Source organism: Colletotrichum graminicola (genome assembly GCF_000149035.1).
Source record: "Colletotrichum graminicola M1.001 genomic scaffold supercont1.7, whole genome shotgun sequence".
Lineage (NCBI taxonomy): Eukaryota > Fungi > Ascomycota > Sordariomycetes > Glomerellales > Glomerellaceae > Colletotrichum > Colletotrichum graminicola.
Window position 1 is genome coordinate 963,082 of NW_007361011.1, and position 13,174 is coordinate 976,255.

Sequence of the window (13,174 nt, forward strand, 5' to 3'; positions counted from 1 at the left end):
CTGGAACCCTGGCCCTCCCGGCACCGGCCATCACCTCCGCCTCCTGACGGCCGTCAACCACATCAAGAACGACACAGTGTATGGCAACGGGCTCTGGGAAACAGGGGACTCGCGCGCGAGGGTCGCGATACGCTTCTCCTACCATCAGTAGTAGCGGTAGTCAAAGAAGACAGGGGCCTAAACGCCGACATGCTGGTCAAGCTGCGCGAGAAGTGGGTGGGGCCGTCTGCGTCGAGCCGTGTCTACCTTGAGGCACTGGAGCCTATCCTGGTTTCGCAGGTGAGGTCAACGTCAACGGCCACCGGAGTCATACCTGCTCGTTATCCTCCGCCACCATATCCCACGAGTCCAGTCCGCGATGCCAAGTTCCGCGACAACATCCGGGCGTCCGTCGCCTCGTACCACGCAATACCGGGCACGATCCTCAAATTCCCCATCGGCCTGACGAGACCCCTCAAGTGCGACTTGGACAGCTGCAATGCTGGTAGCATCTTCAAGATGCTGCGGCCCGGCGGCAAAATGATAGCCGCCCGGAACGTCGTGAAGGGAAGCTTCACGGGAAAGTTCGCCGAGGCCGAGGACCTCGGGGAGGTAGGTGGTGGGCTGTCACGGATACAAGAAGGTGACGGACTTCCGCCTGACGCACCCACCGGCATAAGCAAGTAGTATAATGATAGGTACAATCGCATCTGATTCTGGGATTCCCCCAAGATCATCAGCAGCACGGAAGGTATGGCGCCAGGTTGGGACCAGCTTAACGAACCTTAGTAAAAGCCTAGATACGGACCCGCAATCTCAACAGTCCCCTGCATCTTACCTAGACGCTTGTGTAACTCTATCATCCCACAACACTCACTTACAGAGAGACCCTGCCTCGGCCCAGTCTTCGAAGCATGGTATGCGGTAGGTAGCCAAGGCCGAAAATGTGCCCATGTCCCCCCGCAGCCAAGTTAGCACACCTCTCTTTGCACCTGGCGGTGCGCACCAACGAGACTACGGCCCATCGGGCGACCACGCACCCAATACGGCCCGAGTCCCATAACAGGCTGGAGGAGATGTGCTCCAAGGCGCGCAGGAGGGCGAGCAAGACGTTCAAAGCCGAGTCTGGCAAGCGCACAGCCCCCCCCCCCCGCCGCGGCCAAGATATCGAGATGCACGGGCCTTGGGACTCGGGCTTGGCTGCCGGGCTTCATCAACGTTGGACCCAGGCTCATTGTGGCTAACGCCATGCCATGTTGATAAAGAAGTTGGTTTGGCGGAAGCGCCGGATGTACGGGACTAGGTACGACTTGAGGGTATTTGAGGATTCCGAGGGCACGTTCGAAAAGGTGTGGATGGGAAGGGCCTCGTGCTCCGAGCTGTCTGTGCCTTCCCAAAGAGGTCCCAACCTGCAGCCACTTTAGCTTGATCAGATAGATGCAAGGTCCGATCGGAGGTCGAAATGTGGGCTTGCGTCGCCGGTATCTTGGATAGGTCCGCTTCGCGCGAGTAATGGATCCCGACCAATGGGCCGGGCTCACGGGGACGGCTTCGACGCTTCTTTTGAGAGATGGTGGGAACTATGACAGGTGCCTACACCGCTTGCGGATGGCGATCGCCATCAGCGCTTGCTCGGCCTGTCGTAAAAGCAATCCAACCAGCTTCCGAGATGGTCTCCCCCGGGTTCTGCGCGTGGCCCGGCGGTGGAAACGGATCTATGCTCCCGTCCACCTGCACCTGCCTCTATTCGTCTGGCGTGAGACATAGGGCTTCGCGCCGTCTTAAGAGGTTGCTATCTTGGTCGTTGCGTAAGATAGGCTGCTCTCTCGACCACACAGAGTAGGCAGCCGGTACCCAAACAGGAAGGTTCGTGGAAAGCCGCGTACGCCAGAGTCGAGGAAGCCGGGGGGGCATGGAGGGAAGGGGGTCAACGTGCAGCGGAGAGGACAATAGTCACAGCCCAAAGCATATTACCTAGGTATCCCTCTATCCCTCCTGCGCAGGTGATTGACAGGGACCGATAAGATAACGTGCGGCAGCCGGTTGATATGAGTGGTTGGTTTGGGGATTGGCTCGAGGCGGCTGGCAGCGTGGAAGGGGTGCATCGACACTGGAGATGGACGATGCCCCACCAATGGGAGCAGAGATAAAGGCCATAGACAGCTGTCAGCTCGCCGGCTGAACCCTGTGGCCCCCCCCTGCTAAGTCCTGGGAGACGTCTGCTTTGAGTTGCACTGCGACCCGACCTAGCGCCTCGTTTACAACAGCGCGGCGTTTCATTGCCTCCGATGCTGCATCGAGTGCGGGCTCTTGGGAGGTCGACTTGGAGATTAAGATGACAGGTAGACGAGTCATGGGGTCGGGAAGGGCGCTGAATGGTTCGACGGGCACGGGACGACACGATTGTGGAGTTTTGGGGGCACGTTGAACAGAAGGAAACCTGTACTTGGGACCATCGTGGCCCGCCGATCATGGAGACGTCAATGCAGCCGGCGAGATAAACAAGAAGGAGACAAACAAAACATATAAACCATCGCTGATCTCCCGTTCTGGGAGATCCTTCTTTACCCTTGGTGCCAAGCCGCTCGTTCACTATAGCTTCCGACCCTCATCCTCGTTATTGCTCGGTCGCTTCGGTCACCAGTATCCGCCAATTGCCATCATGAAGGTCGCCGCCGCTCTGTTCATGCTCGCCGGCGCGGGCTTCGCCGCTCCGGTCCCTAATCCGGTTGCCGAGCCAATGCCGATGCCCAGTCCCGTAAGTGCCGAAAGACCCCCTCCCCCCCCCCGCATTGAATACTCGGGCCCACCAGAAATGGACCTCGCAAGCTAACTGAAGTTTCGCTTCCAGCCCGGCATCCCTTCCGCTTCCACGGCCAAGACACAGCTTGCTGCCTTGACAGTGAGTGCGTGGACCAACACGGACACGTACGACCGTGACCTGTTCCCCCACTGGTCGACCATCTCTGGTAGCTGCAACACGCGTGAGACGGTGCTTCAGCGAGATGGCACCAATGTCGTGGTCAATTCTGCCTGCTCTGCCACTAGCGGCAGCTGGTTGAGCCCTTACGATGGTGCGACCTGGGCCGCGGCAAGCGATGTCGACATTGACCACATGGTGCCTCTGAAGAACGCCTGGGTCGTGAGTCCCCCCTGATGATGAGTACCTAGCAAGGTATAAATGCTAACATGGGACGACAGTCCGGTGCCGCATCGTGGACGACTGCCAAGCGCCAGCAGTTCGCCAACGACCTCACACGTCCCCAGTTGTGGGCCGTCACAGACAATGTCAATCAGGCCAAGGGCGACAAGAGCCCCGACTCTTGGAAGCCTCCTCTGGCAAGCTTCTACTGCGTCTATGCCCGAAGTTGGGTGCAGGTCAAGAGCTACTGGGCCCTCACTGTCACATCTGCCGAGAAGACGGCCCTCGCTTCGATGCTCGACACCTGCTAAGCGGTGCGACTGTTTTATTAGCATTTCAATACGAGCGAGGAATCAGTTTTTTTTTTTCTTCTTCTTCTTTTTCTTCTTCTTTTTTTCTTCTTCGAAATTGCCCTGGTGGTTTGCGTGTCGGTTGATCATTATCAGCGAGTAAACCACGGTCGGTCGGGTTTTGTTTTTTGTTTATAGCATTCTGTTCACTTCTTGCCCCCCTTCTTGACGAAAACCAACTTGGCTTGAGACCATGAAACGCCGAATACGAAAGTGCCGAGGACGCGCAGAGGGATGGTCGCGGAACGGGCTCGCCCGGCGCCGCTACGAGGCTTACGACGGATCGATGCAAGGGGCGATGGGAACAAGTGCATTGTCGCAGGTTTGTGCGGCAGAGGCCGTGCGAAGAGAGACAGAGATGCAAACCATGAATTGCTAGTCGGTTACGGGGTACAGTTAACCGCTAGATATTTGCAAAAGAAAAAAAAAATTGCAACAGAAAAACGAACCAAAAGCAGGAGTCGCTTCGAAAGGGCAAATGATGCTTCGTTACGGACGTGATGCAGTCAATCTGGTGGCTCAACTACCTACCACTTGGGCATGCACAGAGCAATTTCGGATGTAGCTCGACCGGGCTCGTCCCTGACCCGCCTGTTCGCATAACACAAGAGACGACAAGCGGTCTTGGCATCTGGCCCCAGCCCGATCGGTCGTCTTCCCTCGAGGCTTAGGATTGGACAGCATGGCTTGTGCCGCAGACGCAGAGTAGGGGAGGCTATTGCCCGACGCATATGCGTGTTTCGTTGATAGAGTCCACCCGAGATGATGGGGGATCCAACAGCGCCGGTTGCGACAACGGTTGGTCAATTCGAAATTGCGGCCGAGCATGCCGAGCATGCCGAGAATGTGATGGGTGGAGGGGAAGACGTGAGGGGTCGGAATGTCTTCATGCTGTTTAAGCGTGAGACAAGGCTGGATAAATAGGGACGAAATCCTACCGAGGGCTGGAAAGAGGCAAAGTCGGCCTTGTCGAAGGCTGTCAACGGAACGGCAACAGAGGACGTGAGGCTTCGGTTGGAATGCAAAGGCTGGGGGACGGTGTTGAGCTGGACCGAGTTGAGTTTGTAGTAGTAGTAGTAGTAGTTGCTCCTGGGACTGGAACACCATGACGAAGACGGTGTAAGAATGCAGGAGCGTTGGCGCAGCAAGAGGAGCGCGACCACTTACATGCATGCAGTGCGGAAGAGACAAAAATGTGCGGGGTACGTGCCAGTCCAAGAAGGAAGGAAGGCGCGCCTGCAGCTGAGGTAATCTCCTGCTTGCGGCGGCAATAACCAATCGGGCGGGGCCTATGTACGTTTGCGCGGTGTTTCTAGGGAAAATATACCTACCTCCTTCGGACCCCAGCTCCTCCCTTTCTCTTGCTTGCTAGCCTAGCCTTGGTCGACTTGGCAAGCGCGAATTCGTTAGTGGTTGGAGACTGACTACCGACCGGTGCCTACCTACCTAAGGTAAATGGCAAGAGCGATTTGCAGCAGGAAGGAGTCACACGAGACAAGACCGTCCGCCCGTGTCATCTTACTTACTACCTAGGTAACTACCTAGGTACCTGCTGGGGTACCTGCTTTACCTTAGGCAGGTACTTAGAACAGAAGAAGAGACAAATGGTAAACGGCTGTCTGAGATGAGAGTCTTGGGGATTTCTTGGGATGGCTGGTCGAGTCCAAAATGCCTTACTGACATCCAATTACCGACCCAACTGGCCCCTAGAGCCGTTTGCCGCCTGCTTTCATCTTATGTCTCGCTCATCCCCTGCCTGCCTTCGGTAAAAAGGGTCGTGTTCGCCTTCTTTACCGTCGACTCACCTTGTTCCCAGACTCTCCAGCCTCTCGTTTCTTGGTTTCACAAACCTAACCCAGTCAGTCTTTGATTACCCCTTTCACCTTCGTTAGTTCCTTCGTCCCCCCGTGCTACGTTAGATCCCTTCTTTCGTCACCGCTAGCCTTCCCAGATATCTATATTTGGCCCATCCTCTTCCCCGGGAAAGTGACATCGGTGATCCTGCATAGCTTGGTTGCGGCGGCTCATCCTGGGTTTCCATCTATATACCCCGGCTATCGCTCCATTTGCCCCTCCCTCTGTTCTTTAGCAAGCCAACACCACTCGTTCACACCCGTCCCACCGGACACGCCCGCGTACCGCACACAACCACCGCCCTCGTCACAACCAATCAACAATGATGAGATACGCTGCCTTGGGTCTGGCCGCTGCTGGCCTAGCATCCGCCCAGACCTTTTCGGTGTGTAACCCTGTGAAGGGCGACAGTGAGTGCCCCCAACCCCCACTTACACCCGCTTAAGGCGGCCCCAATCACCTCACTTAACGGTACTACAATGCTGACATGTGTCCTCAGCTTGCCCCCCGAATCCGGCCTTTGGCAATCAGGCCGACTATGACTTCCGGACCTCCAAGAACATCGACGACCTCGAGTCCTTCTTCGTCGTCGACGGCGGCGTCAAGTTCAACTCCAAGGTCATGTCCTTTTCCGCCGACACGGGCGCCGAGATGACCATCTTCGAGGAGAACAACGCCCCCACCCTTACTTCCAAGAACTACCTCTTCTTCGGCAAGGTAGAGGTCGAGCTCCAGGCTGCTCCTGGCCGCGGGATCGTCACCAGCATCGTCCTGCAGTCGGACGTCCTTGACGAGATCGACTGGGAGTTTATCGGCTCCGACCAGACCCACGTCCAAACCAACTTCTACGCTCTCGGCGTCAACGACTACACGCATGGACGTTTCCACCCGGTCTCCTTCAACCCCATGACCTCTTTCCACACCTACACCATCGAGTGGACCAAGGAGTCCATCATTTTCTCCATTGACGGCGAGGTCTACCGCACCGCCACCCCGGAGGAGGGTAACTACCCGCAGACGCCTATGCAGTTGAAGCTCGGCACTTGGGTCGGAGGCAAGGGCACTTCCCAGGGTACCATCGACTGGGCTGGTGGCCTCGCCGAGTGGGATAATGGCCCCTTCGCTGGCTACTACCGCTCCCTGAAGGTCTGGGACTACGCCGGTGGTGACAAGGCCGGGGCCGAGCTGTACGAGTATTCCAAGGGCTCCGACGGCAAGTGGCAAAGCATCAGGGTCGTCGGTGCCGGTGCCGGCGACAAGCCCTTCCCCGGCGGTGTCGCTTACAACAATGGTGGCAAGGACAACAGGCCTGACGACAAGGGTAAGGCCGCTCAGTCCGACGGTCCTGTAGTCTCTCTCAACAGCACCAGCGTCCAGACGTCCACCACGAACGGCCCCGTATCGTCCGCCACTGCCATTACCCGTGCTAACGGCACCTCACTCACTCTGACGAGACAGGCCTCCAATTCGCCCACTGGATCTGCCTACGTGCAGACCACGCTTCCCGTCGCCTCTGCGACACCCACTCCGACCCGCATCGCCACATCCAGCGCTTCCCGAACCCTGCAGAGCAGCTTCCTGGTCGCTTGCCTGTCGGGTTTCTTCGCCAACATTCTGCTGTAATCGGGTAGCTTCGCATGGTTGACCAGTGTTGCTTGCTTCCCCCTCCCCGCCATCTGTTCATATCTTTTAGACGACGGGTTTGTGTGTTTGTATGTAAATATGTATAACGGACTGGGAAAAGGGCATCAAGGCCGTCAAGGCCAGAGGAATGTTTGTAATGCTACACACTAATAATACCGCTTTTACCGCATTGCCAACACCAGTCTTGTCTATATGTGTGACGGCTTGCCGTGAGGAAAGGATGGAAAACAATGGACAATAATGGCGAGAGACGGGCACAGGGACGCATCCAAGGCAACAGATCGTTGTCGAGTAGCTAAAGTTGAGGTTCAAATTATGGTTGGAACCAAGTTTATTGCTTTGTTTCTGGGTCTTGTTTTTTTTCCTCTTGTGACCGTATTACTTTAACCCTCCCTACGTTGCGAGAATCCCACTCCCATGCCCCCCCCTCAAATCATTATCTCGACTGCGCTGCCGTCTAGGACCGCCCCCAAACACAAAAAAACCAAACATCCAACGCATGCTATGCTTCTTCCACAGACCCTAAAAATACCGGAAAGCCCACCAACGCCTGTGCTTCCCAAGTGCCTTGGGAAGATAGAGACAGAGTGAGAACACAGGGCCGGGGGCGTTAATGACAAAAGGTTTGGGTATCGAACTTATGTTTGTACAAATGAAGAGAAGTCAAATGAATGGCAAAAATGGTTTGCCAAGCCAACAACCCCCCCTCCAAAAAAGAGATGCCCACCCAAACTCCCAGAGTCCAATGTGGTCATGTCGTCGTGAGCTCGGCTTGTGCGCGCAAAATCCACTCGTAATGTTTTCCGGTCAAAAGACTCGCTCGTACCGTGGCGCCAATGTACGCATTAGGCCCTGATTGTCGTGTCTCGTCCAGCATCAAACTCGATCTCGCCTTCATCTAGTTCTCCTCTGGCCGCTCGTCGGGCCAGGTCTCTCTCCATGTAGATCTCGTTCCTACGTGTTTCCGCCTGCTGCAGGCAGTCGACGTAGGTGCGGAACTTGACAATCTCCCGCAAGAGGTAAGCGCTCTTCCGCTCCCAGTTCGCCATAGCGCGAACGGCGTTGCTGCCACGGGGCGTAAAGGCAAGCAACATCGGGCTGCGAAGCTGATTGTGTGCTTGCAGCTCTTCCTCGATGCCTTTGACGTACGCAAGGAGACCTTCGAGCTGCTCCTCTTCGGGCAAGTTACTGGGCCGCATGCTCTGTGTCGGAGGCGCCCACTCGGTTATATGAATTCGGTCTCCAGGTAGCTTATGGCTACGGCCGCCGGCGCTGTAGGGCCCTCCGGGTCCATGGTCGAGAGAACCAGAGCGAAAGCTCGACATACTAGGTCGAGAGTTGATGGTGCTGCTTTGGGGCCGCGAGTTGGACCGCTGGCGTCCTGTCGTCGGGCCCGCGGTCTGTTCGTTGATGGCCGCGACAAGAGCGTTATTGATGATGGCATCGCTCCACCCGTACTCGATATTGCTGATACCGCCGACTAGCGGGTGCGTGCTCAGACGCGCGCTCCAGTAATTGGCCGTGGTCACAAACTCTTTGCCGATTTCCGGGGTTCCGACCTGGAACAGGTGTACGGCACCCGTGGGCAGACTGAGAGCCCATACGTGGGGCCGAGTTCTCGAGTAGCCCGGCGGAGGCAGGGTAGACGCCAGAGTCTGCCGAAGACTGAAGGTGCCTAGGTTAGTAGCGTTTTCCTGCCAGTTGCCACCTCCTACGATGGCTGGACCCTTGCTCGCCTGGCGGCCGCGGCTCTTGCGTCCCACCGACTTGTTAGTGGCAAAGGAAAATATACTCATTTGGCCCCTCTGGATGACAGCGAACACCTCATTCCAATGACGGTCCCTTGCCTTCTTGTCGATGCCGTCGAGGTGGTGCTTGTGGATCACCATACCCTCCTTGACCCAAGGGGGGCCGGCGAGCTCCAGCGATTCATCTTCGAGCAGATGGGTAGGCTTCAGTTCATCGCTCACAATGGATGGCTCCTTACTGAGAGCTGATTCATCGTCACGGATGACGGCCTGGCTAAGGGCGTTGGCAAATCCGATGGACTGTTGATAGTCGCCCCCGCGGAATGACGAGCTGAGCGAATCGACAGACATCGATGTTTGCGTTCGGCCCAACGAGAGCTTGCTCCAGGTTGCCGAGGATAATGTAGGGCTCCAAACTGAGTTTCCGTCTTCGAAGCTCGTTCGCGATGAAGAGAATCCCGGATTGCCCATACGAGGTCGTGACCTGCTCTTCGAATTCCATCTGGAAGAATGGGCACGGCCATTTTCAGCTATGCGCCCACGCATAGATATCTGACTCTCAGACGGGGCCTTACTCAGAACGCTGGGCGTTCGCTTCAACATGCCAATAACAGACAAACTGCCATGCGAGTTCGGCGCGAGGTTCTTCGACGGATCGGCGCCGAAGAGTGGCAATCGCTCGTCGCGGATCGAGGCGTAGATGTCCTTGAGGACGACTTCGACCTGAGCCTCCCAGGCGCGCATCGAACCGTCGAATGGCGCCTTCACCAGGGGCCCGCATTCGTCATGGCTGTGGTCTCCGGACCCGTCGACCTCGTGCCTCGGCGGGGGTCGAAACGACAAGCGGCGCGAAGTGAAACGCTCCTCGGCCAATGCTCTGGAATCGTCGCCTGCAAGAGCGCTGTTGGACTTGCCTGGCAGTATGGTTGGCCGTTCGAACGCGTCGGGAGCCGACTCCGCCACCGCCTGAGTGATGGTGGTCATGGTGTTCTTGACGAACTGGCTCCGCGTCATCTTTTGTTCGATGTCAGCCAGATGCAGGTCAGTGTTGAGCAGCATGATTGAATAGCATATTGTGTGGATGACATCTATGCCGTGTTAGCTCGAGCTCCCTCATCCGCGAATATGGACAAGAAAACGTACCGGATGCCTTGAATCCGTGGTTGGTGTTGCAGTCACACCAACGCTTAGAAAAGGCAACCAAAATGCGATCCACCTGCTGCGTCTCCGCCCTGAAGACTAAACGCTCGCAAACCAAACGAAGACTCTGCAGGATGCTCTTGTTGGTGAAGTCATAAAGATCCATATAGGCCTGCAGGGTTCTCTGACGGATGGGGCCTTCTTCGCCCATCCACGCGGCGGCCTTCTCCTTCTGGATGAAGTCCTCGTTACCATCAAATATCTTTTGGGCCTTTTGGCGGTCGTCCTCTGTTGGGTCTCCAATAACGAACTCGGGCTCATCCAGAGGCTTCGCGGCCATGGACTCAAACGTGCCGTGGGCCTTGGGGCTGCTGTTCCCCGAAGCGTCGATCCTGACGCTCGGGCTAGGAGCACCGCTCTTGGCAGACTTGTAATCGGTCGCAGTTGATCCTGATGCCCTGCTGGCAGACCTAGTACCCTCAATCGGCAGAATTAGTGATGGTCTGTTGCCTTCTTCATCAGATTCCGTCTGCGCGATGGTCAATTTGTCGTTGTTTCTGCCTCTCAGGGTTCTGTCCTTTCTATCCGAAGCACTCCTCCGCGGCGGTGACGCATCTTTGTTCATCTTGGCAGACCTGAGCATAGTCTCCTTTTGCGTATTGTTACCCCGCTTTGACAATATGTCAACTTCGTTGTCGCTGCCATCGATGTCGAGGAAGGAATTGTTTCTCTTCTCTGCCGACATAGGAGGTTCTGGGGGCCGCCGAGTCGGGGTATCGGTGCGCCGTTCGTAATCGTAGGGTGAATCATCGTCATCACGAGACCCAGTCCGGACCTCTCGTATACGTGCATTGGGACTTGGCTCGTAATCGGGCGAGAACGAGCGCGGCTGCTCGTCGGTTGCGTCGTCGCGGGAAGCTGGAGTGAGATCGGAGGCCATCTCAGAGTTGAGAGTTTGCAGAGGAGGGGCAGATGGTGGTGTGGAAGGCGTGTTTGGCGTCACCGGGCTGCCCTTAAGGTATGGGTTCATGACTCTGCGGAGGCTACTAATTGGGCTGGGTTCGGGTTTCGCAGAAAGTTTATCCTTGGCGGCAGCCAACTGAATCGGGGGCACCAAGGGGGGCATTGGGGGTTCGAGAGTGGCGGCGGCTGGCATGGGAGGAACCTCGTCGGCGGACACAGACTTCTTCCTGCGGCGGAAAAAGGAACTTGGCTTCTTCTGCAGCACGTGATGCTGGGAATGGGACGAGGAGGTATCCCTCGAAGTGGCGGAACCGGAGGGCTTCATTTGGTTGGCGGTTTGTGTAGATTTGCTCCCTGACCTTTGGTCGGGGGCGTCGACAGACGTTGGCGACGTGACGGCCGTGGAGTTCTGCGTATCGGGCGTGTTGCTCAAAGCATTATTCTTGGAGGAGCCGAAGACTCGCCTGAAAAACCCCGGTTTTTCTTTGGTTTGCGACGCTGCCTGAGTCGGGATCTGTACTCCGTGCACGGCCTCTTTCGTCTTGCCGTAGCCCACGTGTGGTGCGGGTGCGGAATCGATCTCAAGCGCGGCGATGGAAGATGGTGCTGGGGATAAAATGGCGGACGACCCAGACACTGGGGCCGAGATCGGCAAAGACAGCGCCTCTTCATAAGATGAGTTGCTGGGTTTGTTTTCCGGCTTGCGGTGGTTTGTTGAACTACTTATTGCGGACAGGTTTGACCGCTTGCGTTCGAGCGCGACAGGTGGCGGTTCGGCTGACTCCACAGCAAGGGATCCGGGTGTGGCCACGCCTGTAGCCGATATGGGCGAAAGCGAAATCGTGCGTCGGGGCCCGCCAGGCACAGTAGGCGTCGGCGCAGCGTCGTAGTCGTCATCGGCGAAAAAATTGTTGGAAAATTCGATATGCCACGGGGCACCTCCAGCTTGTTGAGACTGCGGTTGTTGTTGCTGTTGCTGCTGCTGCTGCTGCTGCTGCTGCTGCTGATGTTGTTGTGTGGCCTGCAGTGCGGGAGGGCGATGGCCGTAATCAAAACTTGATGATCTACCACCAAAGCCAGATGCCCACCTCGTACTACTGAGCACCTGGACATAGCCGGCATCGATGCTATTCGAGCTGCTGCTTTTTGTGCTCCCCTTGCCCCCTCGAGAGTGCATCTGGCGCGGTGGGCCTGACGTGCTTCGCAACGGCTCGCGCATGCTGCTAATGCGATGCAGGGCGGGTTGATAGTTGGAGATGCTATTACTTCTCCCTCCACGAGAGGATATCCTACTGGCATCGTCGGCTTCGAAATCGGAGCTGTATGAGTACGAGTGCCCATTGGCACGCCCACCTCGCACCGACGTCGCGAAGCCGTCTCCGTCGGTATCGTACTGGTATTGTTGTGACTGCTCATCAAGCATGCCCGGCGCTCCGGCGCCAAACGAGCCGAATGCTGGACTGCCCATGTTAAATTGATCGAGGGAGATGAGCATGTTGGCCATGAGGGAGTCGCGTGTAACGTTTCGAGGGGACAGGGACAGGTCGTGGGAGTCGCGCAAACGAGCAAGATCGGGTTTAGTGTTCTCTTTGTTGGCGGACATGTCGAAGCTGTCGGGTGAGTCGGGGTTGTCTAGAAACGAGTCGTCGGCATGACGGGAGAGGGCCGGGCCTTTCAATAACCGGGAGTTGTTGGGCTTGCTCTTGGAGACAGACGAGGAAGAAGAAGGCGGCGGCGGCGGCGGCGGCCTCTTCTTGCTCCTAGGCGGAGGCGTCTGTGGAACGGTGGGAGCGGCAGCGGTAGCAGGGTCTCGTGAGGCGACAGCAGAAGCAGGCCTGGCCGAGTAGGCGATTGGAGAGGTGTCGATGTCAAGATCGGGACGGCGACGACTGGAGCGTCGCGGTGTTTCGACGTACATGACGAAGGAGGAGGGGGGCGGCGGCTAGGTATCGTGGGGGTCATGAAAGATTTTCAAGTCATCTCCGGATCTCAGTCCAACAAGCGTAAAGGCGCAAGGCGCGGGCGCGTATGTCGGCGTCGAGGGTAAGGTTGGGGCAAAATAAAGTGCCGCTTGATTGATCCCACGCGGCGACACGCTTCTGGATGGGGGTCCCCGAGTCTGTCCAATGCAGCCCGGCGGTAAGCAGGCAAGCAATATCCAACAAGACAACCGTAAGGGGGCAAGCCGCAGGCGAGTCTCAAGGAACACAAATGACTACCCAGGAACCGAGCAGGGAGGGGGATCCTGGGAGCGGCTTGCTGTCAATCGAAATAGCGGCTACTCGGGCGTTGCAATATCCACAAAGCCGGGTTCAATGGTCGGGGTCGTCTTTGTCTCCCGGTCGACGAGTCCC

The 13,174-nt window shown here is 57.0% G+C and overlaps 4 protein-coding genes across 4 annotated transcripts; 3 read left to right on the forward strand and 1 right to left on the reverse strand.

The window, feature by feature from the left end:
* Positions 1–189: 189 nt before the first annotated feature.
* Positions 190–666, forward strand: GLRG_01944 (uncharacterized protein; the record flags this gene model as incomplete). The annotated part of the gene is made up of 1 exon (XM_008093278.1): positions 190–666. The coding sequence occupies one exon, from the start codon at positions 190–192 to the stop codon at positions 664–666; it is 477 nt and encodes a 158-aa protein (XP_008091469.1).
* Positions 667–2,641: 1,975 nt separating this feature from the next.
* On the forward strand, positions 2,642–3,432 carry GLRG_01945 (uncharacterized protein; the record flags this gene model as incomplete). Its single annotated transcript, XM_008093279.1, has 3 exons — positions 2,642–2,737; positions 2,831–3,121; positions 3,181–3,432. The coding sequence occupies 3 exons, from the start codon at positions 2,642–2,644 to the stop codon at positions 3,430–3,432; spliced, it is 639 nt and encodes a 212-aa protein (XP_008091470.1).
* A 2,215-nt stretch (positions 3,433–5,647) lies between these two features.
* On the forward strand, positions 5,648–6,948 carry GLRG_01946 (glycosyl hydrolase family 16; the record flags this gene model as incomplete). The annotated part of the gene is made up of 2 exons (XM_008093280.1): positions 5,648–5,735; positions 5,825–6,948. 2 exons carry the CDS (start codon positions 5,648–5,650, stop codon positions 6,946–6,948), a joined length of 1,212 nt encoding a protein of 403 aa, XP_008091471.1.
* Positions 6,949–7,814: 866 nt separating this feature from the next.
* Positions 7,815–12,738, reverse strand: GLRG_01947 (Sec7 domain-containing protein; the record flags this gene model as incomplete). The annotated part of the gene is made up of 2 exons (XM_008093281.1): positions 7,815–9,805; positions 9,861–12,738. 2 exons carry the CDS (start codon positions 12,736–12,738, stop codon positions 7,815–7,817), a joined length of 4,869 nt encoding a protein of 1,622 aa, XP_008091472.1.
* Between the last annotated feature and the right edge of the window lie 436 nt (positions 12,739–13,174).